At 35.5% G+C, this 17,906-nt stretch overlaps 2 protein-coding genes across 8 annotated transcripts; one reads left to right on the plus strand and one right to left on the minus strand.

Moving 5' to 3' along the window:
• The first annotated feature begins 265 nt into the window (after window positions 1-265).
• Window positions 266-9,209, plus strand: LOC125216864 (vacuolar protein sorting-associated protein 53 A-like). Of its 7 annotated transcripts, none has more exons than XR_007175477.2 (26): window positions 266-758; window positions 1,086-1,180; window positions 1,719-1,775; window positions 1,929-2,079; window positions 2,354-2,424; window positions 2,683-2,807; window positions 3,158-3,318; window positions 3,427-3,568; window positions 3,971-4,034; window positions 4,486-4,668; window positions 4,786-4,827; window positions 5,193-5,297; window positions 5,377-5,436; window positions 5,757-5,834; window positions 5,933-6,016; window positions 6,127-6,192; window positions 6,772-6,849; window positions 6,936-7,069; window positions 7,146-7,239; window positions 7,358-7,435; window positions 7,646-7,708; window positions 7,792-7,860; window positions 7,955-8,050; window positions 8,139-8,455; window positions 8,545-8,604; window positions 8,915-9,209. XR_007175477.2 is itself a non-coding variant. In XM_048118641.2 (25 exons), the coding sequence occupies exons 1-24, from the start codon at window positions 701-703 to the stop codon at window positions 8,427-8,429; spliced, it is 2,445 nt and encodes an 814-aa protein (XP_047974598.1). In that variant the 5' UTR covers window positions 266-700; the 3' UTR covers window positions 8,430-8,455; window positions 8,915-9,208. The 7 variants fall into 7 exon arrangements, 4 of the variants coding, with proteins under 4 accessions (XP_047974598.1, XP_047974596.1, XP_047974595.1 ...); XR_016137368.1 differs by having other exon boundaries at window positions 8,937-9,208; XR_007175475.2 differs by having other exon boundaries at window positions 8,139-8,604.
• Window positions 9,210-11,325: 2,116 nt separating this feature from the next.
• LOC125213738 (putative aquaporin PIP2-5) lies at window positions 11,326-13,543 on the minus strand. Its single transcript, XM_048114447.2, has 4 exons — window positions 13,191-13,543; window positions 12,476-12,771; window positions 11,685-11,825; window positions 11,326-11,600 (listed from the first exon to the last, which is right to left on the minus strand). The coding sequence occupies exons 1-4, from the start codon at window positions 13,477-13,479 to the stop codon at window positions 11,475-11,477; spliced, it is 852 nt and encodes a 283-aa protein (XP_047970404.1). The 5' UTR covers window positions 13,480-13,543; the 3' UTR covers window positions 11,326-11,474.
• Between the last annotated feature and the right edge of the window lie 4,363 nt (window positions 13,544-17,906).

Here is a 17,906-nt window from a genome sequence, read left to right on the forward strand (position 1 = left end):
TATAAATAATTTTATAAGTTATAGTATAAAATAAATCTTGATTTGTATAGTACTTATATCACAAATTCTTATGTTCCTCACATAAAAAAAATTTGAACATCTCGTCGACTACGATGGAAAAATTGCAATTTGTAACAAAATTTTGTCAATTTTAGCAACCACAGAAAATTAAAGTAGCAACAATAAACAAACCTAAAAAATTAGGAGAAATAGATAGTAAAATAAGAACAATGTGTTACATTATTAGTTAAATTAAAACAAAATAAATTTAAATTAATGGATTATGTTTCTCTCTCAAAGTTTCTATTTTGATTGATAATTATAGCTATATGGTAGTTGAGATTGGCAGAGAATCGGCCGTTTGCTCATTGCAGCATGCGAATTGACGCTGGGAGATCCGAGTTTTTTTCATGTTTAGCAGCTACTAATCGGAAAAAAGGATCGTTAATTCATTCAATTGCACATTTCCAGCTCCAATTTTGATCGGAAAACAGTTTGATTGCCGGAATCGCAGGAGATTAGTGGCTGGCCATGTAGCATCATTTTCCATCAGATGTGATTTTCACGGCATTTTTGTTTCGAATTCAGTAAAGCAGCGGTTCGGATGCATGATTCAGATCAGATCCGTTCGATTAGTTTGAAGCGTTTGTGAGTAATTGGTTGCTGGATTACGATCTTCGTTAGTTTTTGATCGCGAAAAATGGCGTCACCTGACAAGCAGGGCGCTTTGGATTACATCAATCAGATGTTCCCCACTGGTTAGACACATCTTTCTCTGTATCTGTTTCTGTTATTTTTTTATTATTTTTTTGGTTTGGCGTCAGCTGTTGGAAGGATTTCTAAGAATTTGATTCATGAGGGGGAATTATAATGTCAGGAAGTGTTAGTTCCAGTTTGTATCGTTGTGCTAATTTTATCTATGCATTTAGCAGAGGAATGTTCAACTTATGAAGAAATTGTTTATCTGGAAAGGTTGTTTAGAATAATAGGTTGAGTCTGCCTGTGCTGTTGGGGCTTGAACTTCTAGATGATGCCTTATGAATTTAGTTCAGTTGTTGATCATGTGGAAGCTGGTTGTTATGCAGAGGCCTCTCTATCTGGTGTTGAGCCCCTTATGCAGAAAATACACAGTGAAATCCGGAGAGTGGATGCCGAGATTTTGTCTGCTGTTCGTCAGCAGGTTGGTATAATCGCTAATTGATACGCAGTTATTTTATTGCTGATAAATTGGTAGAAATGGCATTCGTAGACTGTAAATGGATCTTTGATTTTAGAGGTTTCATCTCAATTCTCACATGCTTGGACTGGAATATATGGAATCAGTTGGGTGAGTTGGGGTGTGATTAAGTAAATGGAGAATAGGGATCACAAGATTTATGGCTTGGGTGGGGAAAGAAAGCTCACTCAAGACCAGATTTTTGTAACTAGTAGTAGTTAAATTGTTAAGTCAATGAAGCTAGTAATAAATTCTCAGTTAGTTAATGAATGAATGCTCGGTGTCTATGGAATTTTTTTTTTCTTAGTTTTATCTATAGTAACATGAAACTGGAAGAGGGCCTCTTGTTAGTAACTTGTGTGCTTTGTGTGGTATACATGTAATCCTGGTCACATGTTGTCGAAACTTTACGCACTTTCACTCGTGCTTATCAAGAACATACAATTTTTCTTGTAAAAAATCTGAATGTATTAACACGTTATGATGTCTATATTTTTTATAGAGTAATTCAGGGAGCAAGGCCAAGGAGGACCTTGCAGCAGCTACTCGTGCTGTTCAGGTTTGTCCCTTCCCTTATTAGTTAGTTAATTGGCATGGAAGAATTTTGATTTTTTAGCACAAATACCATCCTCTGTTTGCTTATTATATTTCTCAAAAGTTTTGTTTCTCTCATGGTGCCGTTGACTAATTAGATTTTATATTTTGAACTTAGGAACTCTTGTACAAAATGCAAGAAATAAAAACTAAAGCAGAGCAAAGTGAAACAATGGTTCAGGAAATATGCCGTGACATCAAGAAACTGGATTTTGCAAAGAAGCATATAACTACTACGATTACTGCCCTTCATCGTCTTACTATGCTAGGTGAGGTTTTTAGTCATGATTATCTTGGAGAGGAGTTTGACTCTCCATTCAGTCTAGTTTCACTTGGGTTTGATTTGTAGTCCTTCTAATCTTGTTGTGTTTAGTCTTCAAGCTCAATTACTGAACTTCATCATCTTACTCATACATGTGCTATTTTGTTATTCATGTTGAAAATATATTTGGTTAAAATGTTTTGTTACGACCATTCTATTTGTTATCAGTATTTCAATAGTTTCACTTCATAGTTTCATGCTGCCTTTTCTCTTGTTGACAGTATCTGCTGTAGAACAACTTCAAGCTATGGCTTCTAAAAGACAATACAAGGAGGCAGCTGCACAGCTTGAGGTATTACATGGTGTGCACTTGCTAGCAGCCTTTCTTTGTTTACATTTATATATTTTTTGAGCTACATTGGTCGCAGCTCTGAGTTGAACTATTTGTTTCTTGCATTAGATACACTGTGCATCATGTTACAGAAATTATGCTAATACGTTCAATCACATTACTTTGAGGTATATGAATATTTGCTGTGGGATGTCGAAATAATCACAGCTGTCCTGAATTTTCTTTCGCATAATTTCATGGGTTGGGTATGCATTTCAGGCTGTCAACCAGTTATGCAGTCATTTTGAGGCTTATAGAGATTTTCAGAAGATTGCGGAGCTACGAGAGAAGTTCAAGAGTATCAAACAAATTTTGAAGTCTCATGTGTTCTCAGATTTCTCTAGGTGTGTAAATCCTGAAGTCTGAATATCGACCCGAGCAAAATGACTTTTATGTGTTACAGTTGCCGTTTAATGATTTTATGAAGTTGCTTGACATATTCTTGGGTTATGACTCTCTTCTTCTCCTTGCTCTTTTCTGTTGGCAGGGTTTAGGTAGATTTAGAAAGCTAGGAAAAGATAATTAGAATCACCTTTTTTGTTTTTGTGAATGCATGTCAAACAATCTATAGAAGATGTCTTGTTTATAGTTGATTTTTTAATCATACTCTTGAGTTGAGTTTCATTACATCTGGATTACAATTTTCTGTGCGTTGACTTACTTTTCAACCTTTTTCTCCTGTAATTTTGTACAGCTTAGGTACAGGAAAAGAGACAGAGGAATCTTATTTACTGCAGCAACTATCTGACGCATGCCTAGTTGTTGATGCCCTTGAACCATCAGTTAGGGAAGAGTTAGTAAAGAACTTCTGTAGTAGAGAGCTTACTTCATATCAGCAAATTTTTGAGGGAGCAGGTTTGTCTTATTTCTTTATTTTGGTTTTTGTTATTGCCTTCTGATTTTTCATGAAGTTGACTTTGATAAGTTAGAACTTGAAACTTGGGTATATGCTATATTTGGCAGAATTGGCGAAGTTGGATAAAACAGAAAGACGATATGCTTGGATCAAGCGCCGCCTAAGAACCAATGAGGAGATTTGGAAACTTTTCCCCTTGTCATGGCATGTCCCTTATCTGCTTTGCATCCAGTTCTGCAAGTTGACGAGGTTGGTGACTTCCCTCTCTTTTGAACTCACATGTCAAACATATGATTTGAGGTTCCACCTTGCCTGTAGCTAAATTGTTCTCCTAGGTTTACATCCTTGTTTGGCCAATGGAATTGACATTAAAGGACATGGAGTAATCATTTTTAATGTTTTCAGTTTGAATATATAGTAGCATAGCATAATTATAATCTTGATTTTATAACCATGTATGACCTCTTTTGTTGTTTCTCTTTGGATCTGCCATTCTGTTTCTAGTGGAGACACTCCAGTGGGTGTCTCTTCAAAATGTCGCAGTTACCATATTTTTGGTTATATTCATTGAAGTAACATTGCTAAAAATGGATTTATCATAACTTCATGACTTATATTACATCATGATGAAGTTCTTTGTGGTGTTAACAGGACACAATTGGTGGACATCCTCGATAATCTCAAAGAAAAACCAGATGTTGGAACATTGTTGCTGGTAAGCTCCTTTTTTGTACCTAGTTTTCTGAAGTGCTACCATGCTGTAGAAGTGCTCTAGAATATAACATATATTCTATTGCTGTATCTACAATATATATATTCTATTTTGTGATCCGTTAATCATGCTTTCCTTCTGCTTTTGCCTGTTATGCTAGATAATATGTTATGTTCCCTTCATCCCTAAATCGTTCAATTATCAGCTTCGCAAGGACATTTCTTATTATGAAACCAAATATGTTCTACTATCAACTTAGATACTTAGTCACTCATACACCTTAAAGGATTGGTTTTTCCTTTCTCGTTGCTCACGAAAAGAAATTCCAAAAGTTTTGGCTATGTACTCCATTAAGTTTCTGATATATTGATGTATGGGTGAAAAACATTTAGTTTTAAGCTATGCATCTTCCTAGGAGTTGCTAAGTGATGTTTCTACTTATGGGTGCTTGTAGGCTTTACAACGGACTTTGGAGTTTGAGGAAGAATTAGCAGAGAAATTCGGTGATGGAAGTCGCAGCAAAGAATTAGGAAGTGACACTGGGGAAGATACAGCTGAGAGTAGCAGTCAGAATATTTCAGACATTCGAAAGAAGTATGAGAAAAGGCTTGCAGCACATCATGGAAATGAGAATGAGGCATGGATGAATTTTATGATTTCTTGACTTTGTCCGTTAGTCGATATATTCTAATGATCAAAAACTGATATCTCCCATCATGTTACTCCTGCCTAACTTAGTTATTTCTCTAACCAGGATCAAGATGGCCACAAAGATCTGTCTGTGCCTGATGCTGGGGTAACTTTTCTTGTCTGGATTTTCTTACAAGTCACTACATACGAGTTTTTGTTTTATGATCTGAAACAAGCTTTTCCCCTCATACGTCTTGTTTTGATTTGCTTACTTCAAATGGTTGCCTCATTTATTGAGTCGGCAAACAAAAAGATTCTGGTCTTGCCTTTTGTGCTTAATTACGTGGCAGTTTTTAGGATTGACTTAATTTTCAGTTTCTTGTAACGTATAACGTGCATGAAGGTGCGTCTGGGCCGACTCCAGGCCAAGGGCCGCGGCCCTCCCACTGTGGACACTCTTATGGGAGTTTCACTTGATGAATATGGAAACTTATCAAGCATTACCTTGAATGCTATTTATTTATCTTGCAGTTCAATTTTAGAGGGATCATTTCATCGTGCTTTGAACCTTACTTGGCGGTCTATGTTGAACTGGAGGAAAGAACTCTTATGGAGCATTTGGAGAAACTTGTCCAGGTTTGGGTCATTATGATTGTTTGTAGGTACTCCGATGCTTTTCTCCTTGACTAACATGTAATTGCATCTTATACTTCAGGAAGAAACATGGGAAACTGAAGAGGGAAGTCAAACTAATATTTTATCTAGCAGTATGCAGGTAATATATAAAGAGACCTTGAAATGAATTGTTGAGGTTATTATTCGAATTTAGTAAAATAAAAGATACATATACATAATGCATCTTTCCTAATCCCTTACTGAATGCTTCTGCCTTGTTCATTTTGAATTCTCATTTACTACTTATTCCATGAAATAACAACTAAAATGTAACATTATATGCAAAATATAGCAGTCTTCATGAAAACCAGAATAATTTATTTTTCTTTTACACGTCTCTCATGCTTTTGCATATTATTGCATTTACTCAACTTATTGAATCTTGGTTGATCCTTAATCCTTATTCACTGTATCATGAAGGTGTTTTTGATCATCAGAAGGACGTTAAAGAGATGCAGTGCTCTGACAAAAAAGCAGACATTGTTTAATTTATTCAAGGTTTGTTGGCTTCACAATCCGATGCCTAAATGATAAGGATATTTTTAGTAAAAAGAATATAGGTTACTCATACTCCAACTCCATTTTCCTCTAAATAGGTATTCCAAAGAATTCTTAAAGCATATGCTACAAAGCTTTTCTTAAGATTGCCAAAGGGTGGCACCGGACATGTAGCTACAAAGGTACCTGTTTATTGAATCTTCTTTTGGTGTGTGTATGTGTTTTCACATCTTTCTAATGTTTATTTGAGCGCGATCTTTGTTGTGTTCAACTGACCAACCTTTTATCACAGACATCTGACAAGGATGAACGCTTGATCTGCTATATAGTCAATACAGCTGAATATTGTCACAAGACGGTTAGTTTTGAAATGACTTATTTATCCGCAAAGCAAATTGATTAAGTACTTGGATGCAATAAGCCAATAAGTTTAAGGACGCGGAAGATTAAAATGGCGGATTTAATGTAGAATGTTGCGAAGAAGTCTAGCCTGCTTGTTATTATTTTAGAGCCGTGACCTTTGGATATTCTTCTACCTTGACTTTTTCTTTTTATCAATAAAAAAAATTCATGCAAACAAAGATTTTCAATTAAACAAGGTAATATTGAAGAACTTTGGGTTGTGAAATCTGTTGTTTTAATAGAAGAACGATACTCTAATGCTATTATTGCAAGTTTCTAGCAAAGTAGCAGCAGCTTCTGTCGCTTTCAAACCTTCACTTGAAAAATGAGAAGTTCCAGCAATAATTCGTAATTCAATTTAATGCAAACCACATTACTTTGTCAAATACAAGTACCACATATGACTCTAATGGGTGGTTAATGAAGGGCTTTGTATCTGATGAACTTAACATGTCTGAGTTCTGTCATTCGCTTCTTATTTATATATCTTTCTTTTATCCAAAACTGAGTTCTTTCTTTCACACATTATTATCAGTCAGGTGAATTAGCTGAAAATGTATCCAAAATAGTTGATCCTCAATATGCTGATAGCATCGACATGTCTGAAGTACAGGTGAATAATACCTTCACATGCCTCGTCTCACTGTTTATGCCTTGCGATCCCAGTCCCCTTTCTCATGGTTTTGCTGTATTTTGTAGGATGAGTTCTCAGCAGTCATAACAAAAGCGCTGATAACTCTTGTGCATGGTATAGAAACAAAGTTCGACTATGAAATGGCTGCAATGACACGTGTTCCTTGGGGCACACTTGAAAGTGTTGGTGACCAATCGGAGTAAGATGCCTTGATGAATATATGATTGCTGACATAGTTAGTTTTTCATATGTTTACTTGCGTCTAATTCCTGCAGATATGTAAATGGCATAAATACAATTCTTACTTCAAGCATTCCTGTACTTGGAAGGCTTCTTTCTCCTATATATTTCCAGTTCTTCCTCGATAAGGTAAACGAGTAATTCCTGAATTGACTTTGTATCTTGCACTTTCATTGGAGGATAATACTTGAAAGATATTCTTCTACAGCAGTCATGTTCCAAAGCTAATCCTCTCTAACCTCTGCAGCTTGCATCATCTCTTGGTCCGCGCTTCTATCTCAACATCTTCAAATGCAAGCAAATCTCCGAAACAGGAGCACAACAAGTACTTATTCTATTTACTCTGTTTGTAATATTGTTTGTGTGAGTTTTCCTGGTTGGATGATTTTTATTGACAAGAAGGCCTTTTTTTCTGAATGATAATTATTTCAATGATTTTCATTTGTTTAACCATATAAGAAATCAAAGAACTCTTTTTGGTGAAATTGAACTTAGCTTTTAATCTCTCTGGACATATTGTTTTATGCATAATCAGATGCTGCTGGATACACAAGCTGTCAAAACAATCCTTCTGGAAATTCCTTCCCGTGGAAAACAGGCAAGATAACGACAACTCTTCATTCTTGAGGTTCTTATCCCGTGCCTTCATTTTTAACCTGCCCCTTCTGTATCCCTGAGCAGGTATCTGCTGCTGGCGGCTACTCAAAATTTGTAAGCCGTGAAATGAGCAAAGCTGAAGCACTGCTGAAAGTAAGATTATCCATTGACACGGGACTTTGTGGTGGCTTAATGAAGCACTCTTAAACACCATTCCTTAGTTAAATGCTCTTTAAATGATCCACAGGTCATATTGTCCCCTATCGACTCTGTGGCTGATACATATTGTGCTCTACTGCCCGAGGGTACTCCTTCAGAGTTCCAGCGAATTCTGGATCTTAAGGTTGCTTGCTGTTTCCCCGTCTCTAAAATCATGAATTCGTGTTTCTTTTGTGTTCATCTTTGACTAAAAGTTCCAAATCAATTTTCAGGGCCTCAAACGGACTGACCAGCAAAGCATACTAGATGATTACAAGAAGCGTGGGGCAGGGACGTATCAACAATCCATCAAGGCAGCCGTTGTTCCATCTGCACCTAGCTCTACGGTGGCACCTATTCTACCTACACCTGCTGGAATCATTCCACTGAAGGAAGAGTTGGCAAGGGCTGCTGCACTAGGGAGAGGTGCTGCCACAACTGGAATCCGCAGAATCCTTGCATTAACCGAGTCAACTACCAAAGATCGCAAAGATGGACCTCTGAGAAAACTTTTCATTGGATGACCGGATACAGAATTCGCCCTACTCTGGTTAGGATTCGTCCCTTTTTCTCGAGTATTAATGACATTAATCAGGGTGATTAGATCTTAACTACAGTATTAAATTGATTGGTTTGCAGTTTTATTATTACATGAATAAGGCTCGGGCCTGAAGTCGTTTCGAGAGCCCGTTAAAAATTGTAAGTTGCAAAATAAATACACGTAAATTCCATATATAAATTCTTTTCTTTACATAACTTGCAAAGTAAATAAGCCTCTACACCTCTAATAATAATGTTGCAAATTACACATCCGTGTCGTTTCAAAAGTTTCTATTTTTAGAGGACGGATGGAGTATGAGGTGTTGGAATCAAATATAATTGTGCAATAGTTTTAATAAATGATTGGTGGCGTGTATTGTGAGTTGAGACTGACGCACTTCGTTTGGTTTAATGTACTAAATGAAAATGGTTGGCTATAGTAGAATTGGCTGATTTTCAATTATAATAGTGACTTGGAGCATCTGCAACAGCACCCTTCCCGATGGGTTTTCCCGTCCTACCGGGACGGGTGGTCGACAGGTTGCCGTTGCAGGCACCTCGTCCCGCCGAGGAGCCCTCCATTTCGGACTGAGCTCGTTCTGATGGGACATGCACCCGTCCACATGGCGCATTCTAAGTCATACATTTTTCAAGAGTAGGTCACATTTGGAACTCCCTCGGTTTGTTTACCACTATTTAGTTACAATTAACCCTAAAAGTGATACTCATACTTTGAAAGTGGAATATTGGTGGAATCAATAATATTATTGAATTGATAATATAGTAGTATATTCCATTTGGAATATTTTGAATACACAATATCAAGTTCCCACCAATATTTTTATTTTTATTGGGTTTTTCCTTAGTAATGAAGAAAATCCACGGTGGCAATCATGCAATAGTAAAGGCTTAATTTATGCAATTTTCATAAATATAAATATAATAGGAAGAAGTGTTTCAAGAAGCGTTTGTAGTAGTCCCCAACGGTTAGATTTTCAAAATTTCAGGTTGATATATTTAACGGCAATAAACCCTTATACTAATATTCATAGATTAAAACGCGGCTGCGGAGGTCGATATCCATATCCATATTCAGAAGGTTCCGATAGGCAATAGTGGAGGTGGAATTGGATATCCACATCCTCGTTGTAGCGGAGGAGGAGGTCGATATCCATATCCTCCTCTAAAAGGAAAGGGAAAGGCACATAAGGCTTTGGAGCTATGATTTTAATAAGTGGTTGGTAGTGTGTATTGTGAGTTGAGAAAAATGCACGTCGTTGGATTTAATGAACCAAGTGAAAAAATGGTTGGCTGTAATAGATTTGGTTGATTTTTCCATAATAATAGTGACCAAGTGGTAATAGTCAAATTGAATGTGTTACTGTTTCAAATTTGGCATGCTATGTAATTATCGTACTTATCTAATATTAGTAAGATATCATCGTAAGCAAGATTAATTAAATTGCTAACAAACTGCAAAACAACAGTATGATAATGACAACTAGCTAGTATCATCTCTACCTATGTAAATCTAGTGATATTTATGGAAAATTGAATTTCAAAATGTGTTTGTAAATTATTACTACATTGGATCTTGTACTAATTGCCGTTTTTTTGCTAGAGGTAAGATATGTTAGGTGGCAACTGTCATTAAGAGACAAAGTACATCAAAGTACGTAATATTGTTGCATGGGAATTGAAGAAAACTATTTAAAAAAATGTTGTGTAAGCAAAGGTTCTCGACTATTATATTTGGTGAGCTAATGCAGAACTACATATAATATTCAATTAAATAGTATATTAAAAGCTTTATATTGATAAGATAAATTGCTATCTAAGTCAGACATAAAAAAACGCAAGCAAATACAAATATGTTATCTAAGTCAGACATAAAATAGCGAGAGTGCAGGAAGAAGTCGTAAAATAATTGCGGTTCTCGAATTATACAAAAAATATTTTGTGGAAATCTCATACTCCCTGCTTTAAAATACTCCCCCCGTTCCATAGTAATAGAGACATTTTATTTTGGCTCTTATTTTGAAAAAATAATTATAAATAGTTAAAGTGGAGAAAAAATAAAGTAAGAGAGAGAATATTGTAGATAAGACTCTTCTCTACATTATTCTTTCTATTACTTTACTCTCTCACCGTTTTAACTATTTATTATCATTTTTTCAAAACGAGTGCAAAAAATGAAATGCATCTATTACTGTGGAACGGAGGGAGTATCTATTTTACTATTTTAACACTGCATAAATTAAAATTTTCATTTTAAATATGAGAAACTCATTCAACTAAATTATTACACCAAGGATCCATTATAAATCAATATATAAAAGTGACACATATATTTCACTAATTTTCCTTCAGCATGCGTTCGGTATCGCGGAATTCAGAACTTCGGTACCGAAAGGACCCTTATATTTTTTAGATACCTTACCAAATCAAAACAAGACACTATAAGCATATCATAAATAGAATGAGTAATTCACATAGAGTTGAATAGCATTGTTTTAATGGCATTCACCAAAACTTAAAACGATATTTTTCAACTCTAGGTGGAGTACATAAATTCTGTTGAATTTCCACATAATTATAAACGTTAAGGTTTTCCACGTTAGAGCTGAAAAGTGTAAGCTTGTGCCATGTTTGCAACTTACATTTAAAGCTTTTTCTTCTTACATTTTTCAATCCTTAAAGTAACATACTTACTTTGTAAGTGGAATATTGGTGGAATTGATAGTATATGTATGGCATTTGGAATATTTTGAATACATATACATATATAAGATTGCATCAATAAAAGACAAATGGACTTTCAAGAATGAACTAGATGATGGAGGAAAGCATGAGGAATCCCATACACAAAAAACAAGCATATAAGGAAAAGGGATATCTTATTAATAATTCACAAGAAAATGATAAATATTTCTCTTGTTCCATTTCTGCTCATGATAAATAAAATGAAAAACAGACAACAATTCTCTCCTTTTTTTTCTGACAATTTCATCATAGAAAATTAAAAACAATCAAACATGGTGGGAAGCACTGCTCCTGAATGAGCCAAGTGCCTTGGCTGCTCCTGCCCTCAATATGAACTGATGGTAGAAAGCTGCAATGGCTGCACCAATGAAGGGTCCAACCCAGAATATCCACTGCAAATCAATCAAAAAAATAAGCAATTTTAAAAATTATTTCAAGAAGTATAGTATTTGGAGTTGATGAAGAAAGTTTGTTACTTGATCATCCCAAGCCTTGTCCTTGTTGTATATCACTGCGGCTCCGAGACTCCTAGCCGGGTTGATGCCGGTGCCGGTGATCGGGATCGTGGCGAGATGAACCATGAAGACTGCGAATCCGATAGGAAGAGGCGCCAAGACCTAGTATGTATTCAAGAATCAAGATAATGTCATGAATGAGTTTATTTCATCCCTATCTAAGTTAAATGAATGACTAAAATAGAGTCCCTTTTATTGAATTCAAAGTCTCCCAAAGACAATTAAAAATGACGCAATATCAAGTTCCCACAAATCTTGGAAAAGAACTACTATATTACATGGGTTTCATATCCCATGTCACAAAAAAATTTAATTTTTATTGTGTTTTTCCTTAGTAATGAGGAAAATCCACGGTGGCAATCATGCAATAGTGTCATTATTTTAATATTAGTAGTATTTTGTTGGGGGAATCTTTCCTATGCCTAAATTCCTAAAGTTCAAAGTATGGTAATAAATTCCAAATCCTCTTTATCATTATAGATTTCTTGAAAGTGTAACCACCACATGTTCTTGCAACGGCATCCACATTTGCTGACTCAGAAGCACATTAGAAAAAGGTTGGACTTAGCTACAAAAAAGGTAGGCATTCAATAATGTTGGAGTGTTCCTTAAATTATACTCCATACTATATACAATGATCACTAAATTTAGAATACTAGTTTCTCATTATCTCATATACTAATAAAGAATTAGATTTTTCATGTAAACTCAACATTGTAATACTAGCAATTAGCAATGAAATAGAGACTGACCGGAACGTGGGAGTCTCTGGCGCTCCTCTTGGGATCGGTGGCGGAGAAGACGGTGTAGACGAGGACGAAGGTGCCGATGATCTCAGCTCCGAGCCCGACTCCAGTGCTGTAGCCGTCGCTGAGCTCGTTGGCGCCGCCTCCGTATTTTTTGTAGTAGGAGCTTTGGAAGGCCTTCACCAGCCCGACTCCGCAAATGGCGCCCAAGCATTGAGCCACCATGTACATCACGGCCCGAATCAGAGACACTTTTCGGGCCAACAGAAGCCCGAATGTCACGGCCGGGTTAATGTGACCTCCTGCAACAACAACACCATCACAGCATAAGAAAAATCGATTCCAATTCATTAAAAACAAGAGGTTTTTATATATAGTAAAACTGGACAAAATAGGAATTAACATAGTGAAAATTTATGCAGAATTTAAATATAAGAGCAAAATTAACATTTTATCAGATTTTTCGATTGTTTGCATAATTTTCTTCAACAGATCGAGGAAATTTTTGTGTAATTTTATTTTTACTTTTTAAAAAAGAGTAAAACCTTATCCAACTTTCCAACGCCAGAAAATATTCCCCTGTTCCATGCAGCTAAGATGAACAAAATTGAGTACCAAATTGAAACAAAACAAAATACCTAAAATTCAAAAAACAAAATTCCACGGCATTTCCAGATCGAAGCACTCTAAAAAGCTCAAATCGAGCTGAGAACTGACTCACCGGAGATTCCAGCGGTGCAGTAGACGAGGATGAAAATCATGCCTCCGAACGCCCACGCAATGCCGAGAATTCCGACTCCGCCGCACTCGTCCGCCGCCGACTGGCTCTTGTACCCGATCACGGTGAGCACGGTGATGTAGAGGAAGAGCAGAGTCGCGATGAACTCCGCAATCAGAGCCCGGTAGAACGACCACTTCGTCAGCTCCTCCGCGTCGATCAGCGGCGCCGGCGGCGGATCGTGGTAGTCCTTCGCCCCGTAGGAGCCGTGCTCCGCCACCTCCTTCGTCATTGCGTCGAGAGAGAGAGAGAGATGCAGAGAGAGAGAGTGAGAGAGATGTGAAGAAGTGTAGTGAGAGAGAGAGAGGGGAGTGGGGGTATTTATGGAAGAAATGAGGTGTGGGATTGGGGGGTGATTAACGGTAATTGAGAGTGATTAAGATGGGATTAATTAGGGATTGGGCCGTCCATGGTTATTAGAGGGTTGGGTTTCGTTTTCACCGACCCACGAGACTGTGGCCCACCACCTTCCACGGTTTTCTATTTAACGGCTACTTTTGAATAAGATTACAAATTTTGCCAAAAAAAAATAATAATATTTACCACAAGTTTAAATCTGATCATGAAAGTTATGAACTTTATATAGTGATTTGAAATTGGGAGAAATTTGGGTGAGATTTTTAGCACACAAAATAACGTCGTTTACATTATTAAAAGTAGGTATGTCAAATCGGGTACCTGCGGATACCCGATCCAAAAATTTCAAGTATCCGATCCCGAAATTCTCAAAATTTAATATTCGATACCTGATCCAAAAATTATTTCGGGTATTCGAATACCCGACTCGGGTATCCAGTCCTAATTTTGAATTTTTATTTTATTTTATTTAAGAAAACTAACTACTAACTTTTAGAAATACAACTTGTAGTTCGAATTTTGATACAAACTTGAAGTAGTTCGAAGTTAAGAGGAAAAAAACTACTAAAATTTAATTATTTAAATTTAAAATAACAGAATAAATGAATAATTTATTAAATTTTCAAATAAAATTAGAAAATCGGGTAATTCGGGTAATTTGGGTATACCCGATCGGGTATCGGGTAATAATCCAAAAATCCCCTACCCGATCCGATCCCGAAACTCAAAAAATCAGATATCGGATATCCAATTATCCGATATTTCGGGTTTGGATATTGGGTATCCAATACCCAATATTCATTTTGACACCCCTAATTAAAAGTGTCATATTTGTTTTGTGGAATTAACCATTTACTTTCTTTTGGAAAGAAATTATGTTCAAGCAAACAAATATGTCATGGTTACAGGAGTCTATCCATTGCGTATAGGCTTTAAGGACATCGTGGCAGAACCGTCAAGGTTAAGTAGGGACCTAACAGATCGAATGGGACAATACATAGACAAGTAAATCCCTTATGAATTTGAATTCCAAGGTATTCTTTAATTTCATTTTCATTTTTGAATTCTGTAAGATTCTTAACTTGGAATTTCTTCTTGAATTCTAGCTCGAAGAATCCAGCAAGTAATACATAATTCCTTGTGATTTTTCAACTAAAGGAATTGACACAAACATTTTAATTTTGTAATTAGACTATTTTTTTTTGTCACTACTACAATAATGTCAAAAGTAGTGATGTGTGGTTTGTGAAATTAAACGTTTCTATTCTTCTTTTCCAAATACATGGGCACATGGTAAGAAAAAAAGACATCATAAAGTGGACCCCAAAGATCATATAAAAATATTATGATGATCTCAAATCGATTTCATTCTGCCCAATAATTTGTTTTCTTGAATATTCTACACTACTTAAAAGGTGTTAAATTATTTGATGAGTATGATCAAATTCAAACAATCATTCCTTCAAAATAAAACAATTAATTTTTTTAGATAATACAATGAATTGTACTTATGCATGATCATTATTTTTATTTAGACGTATGATTTGCTGCATGTTACTTGCAAGGCATAAGAATGGATATTAGTTTTTTAAATTATTTTATTATGTTTTCAAGCTAATGAGTAATGACAACCAATATAACAACACATTTTTTTATTTTTTATTCATGATCTATCTGGAGATTCTTTTACGAATTTGATCATCATATAGGGGGTTATAATGAGTAATGCCAACCAATATAACACATTTAAATTCCAACAAAATGGCTAGGTCTATGATTTCATTTTATAATTTTTATAGTTTTTTTGCTGTTCGTGGTTATTATATATCTCTTGATGAATATGGTTAGAAGATAATGTCGTGTAGTGCTTTTTGTTTATGTTTTTCTTATGTTTATTTGCTGATTTTCTTCTACAAATAGAGCATTTATTTTTGTCTTTTTTTTGTTACATAAATGCGGGCAAGACCCGAAAAGAGAAACTAACGAATATAAGAAACATCTAATCTATCATGAAGCAACCAACTGCTAATATCCACCGGTGGATTTTCTAGAACATGAACTCCTTTAGAAAAGCTATATGCATAGTGCGACAAAAAATCAGCTGCAAAGTTACCTTCTCTGTGCACATGATGAACCACAACAGATTCAAAATTTTGGAGTAGTTCTCGTACCTTGTGTACAATGGAGCGACAAATGACAGAGATATCAAAATTTCCAAGAATCATAGCGACTCCGACAAGGCTATCACTCTCCACTTCTAGCTTTCTAATTCCTCGGGACTTAGCCAACTGTAATTCATAGAATAAGCACCAAACTTCAGCTGTCAAAATAGAGCACACTCCAATGTTGACAACAAACCCAAACTTCCATATTCCGAACTCATCACGAAATAAACCTCCGCCAAATGCTTTTCCCGACTCTCCTCCAAGAGATTTTGTATGTGACCAAGCTCAATATTTTGTTATACTAAAAGTTAGTTCTAGAAACTATATACATGCCAACTAGTTATATTTAATTTTATTTTATCAAGCTAAATCAAGATCGAAGTAGCTCAAACTCATTTACATCCTTATACAAATCGAAAATTAAGTAGGCCAATTTTTTTTTAAGTAGAATATATACGGTTCGACATAATTAAAATAAATGTAGAATTTAATATAATTAAGTCAAAATATTGTAGTATCAAAGATAGTAACATGAGAGCTTTAGTTTTCAGTGTTAACAAAATCAAGGGACACGTGGAGGGCAGAAAACCACTTCCTCGGCTACCACGTGGGCTTTTATGTAAGGCTTGTATTCAATTGGCGGTTAGACTTTGTGGGCCAAAGCCCAAATTCTATGTTCTTCTCCATTTTTCTCCTTTTAATTTTCCTTTTATGTTTGATAGTGAAATATTTGCATTGAAAATCCATATTTTGAATTTTATAAAAACAAAACATTAACACTATAAAATATACTACCTCCGTCCACGAAAATTTGTCCTATTTTTCCATTTCCGTCCATCCCCCAAAAATTTGTCTCATTTCACTTTTACCATTTTTGGTGGTGGACTGCATATTCCACTAACTCATTCCAATTCACATTTTATTATAAAACTAATATATAAAAGTAGGACCCACAAACTTTTTCAACTCACTTTCCATTACATTTCTTAAAACCTGTGCACGATCAAATCGGGACGAATTTTTGTAGACGGGGGTAGTAAATCAGAAATGAAATAAAATTGATCATGCCATCCCCCTTTGTGCTAAAGATGAAACCATGGAATTATTAGGCATGATATTTTAGACAAGTAGTGTTGCCTAAGTAACACTATTACTACAAAAATGATTAGTTTTAAGTGGACATGGTTTGCTTTTACTTCCACCAAACTATCAGAAAAAGGACAATAATGACACTAACTTTTTCTTTGAGTTATTAAGCTTTTCTAAAGACCAACGGTCACATTTTAATTAATTAATTAATGTATGTAGGGAAACAATAAAAGTAGCATTTCTGAGAATTTGTAATTCGCAATCTATGCTTAAATTGATTGTACTCGTGATTAATTTTTTATAGTATATAAAAACAAAACTCAGAGCCTAAAAAAGCGAGTGAGAGTCACGCAACAAATAAGTTGTCGTTGGCTCGTTGCACTTGTGATTATTGCATGAGCATATAGTTCAATACGTGGCAAGCGACTGTATTCGACTCATGCAGGGGTGGATCTATGTATATAGTTGGTGGGGCATTTGCCCCTCCTCAAAAGTTTATACCAGTGGTATTTTTTTCTAAATTTGAAAATTTATACGATATTCTCCTTTAAATGCTCCTCCTCATTACTATAAAATATGTTTACAAATATACTTTTGCTCCTCCTTACGTCAAATCCTGGCTCCGCCCCTAGACTCATGCATTCGTAGTTTCAGGGTCGGACGCAAAAAAATACTATCATATAAACCATAATTATAATTTGTAAGCAATTAGAAAGTGGAGTTAAAACAAAACCTTATATATCTAATTAAATCCCGACATATATATGTCCAAAATGTGTGGTTGGAAAGATGGTAATTGATGGAGTAGTATATTTTTCCATAATAAGATGATGGGAATAATGTGGTGGAAGATGATTGTACAAGAGATTATCTAATCAAGTAATGATGCCCAAGAGATGATTACATGACAAACAAAGCGTGACATATAGCATCCCACACTCACCTTTTTCTTGAGTGGTCACAACTAAATTCCAATTAAATTTCTCTCACCATTCTTGTGACATCTCATGTATTTCTAACTTATATTTATGAATAAATCGAGTCCACT

This window comes from Salvia hispanica, chromosome 3, assembly GCF_029641045.1.
Source record: "Salvia hispanica isolate PSC_SH4W2 chromosome 3, Shi_PSC_v1, whole genome shotgun sequence".
Classification (NCBI taxonomy): domain Eukaryota; kingdom Viridiplantae; phylum Streptophyta; class Magnoliopsida; order Lamiales; family Lamiaceae; genus Salvia; species Salvia hispanica.

Excerpts from the sequence above, each read along its gene's own strand:
- LOC125213738 (XM_048114447.2), bottom strand. The coding sequence starts at position 13,479 with ATGACGAAGGAGGTGGCGGAGCACGGCTCCTACGGGGCGAAGGACTAC. Across the intron at positions 12,772-13,190 it reads CTGCACCGCTGGAATCTCCG|GAGGTCACATTAACCCGGCC; the intron begins GTGAGTCAGTTC and ends TTGTTGTTGCAG. Across the intron at positions 11,826-12,475 it reads CCAGAGACTCCCACGTTCCG|GTCTTGGCGCCTCTTCCTAT; the intron begins GTCAGTCTCTAT and ends AATACATACTAG.
- LOC125216864 (XM_048118641.2), top strand. The coding sequence starts at position 701 with ATGGCGTCACCTGACAAGCAGGGCGCTTTGGATTACATCAATCAGATG. Across the intron at positions 2,080-2,353 it reads TCATCGTCTTACTATGCTAG|TATCTGCTGTAGAACAACTT; the intron begins GTGAGGTTTTTA and ends TCTTGTTGACAG. Across the intron at positions 6,017-6,126 it reads CCGGACATGTAGCTACAAAG|ACATCTGACAAGGATGAACG; the intron begins GTACCTGTTTAT and ends CTTTTATCACAG.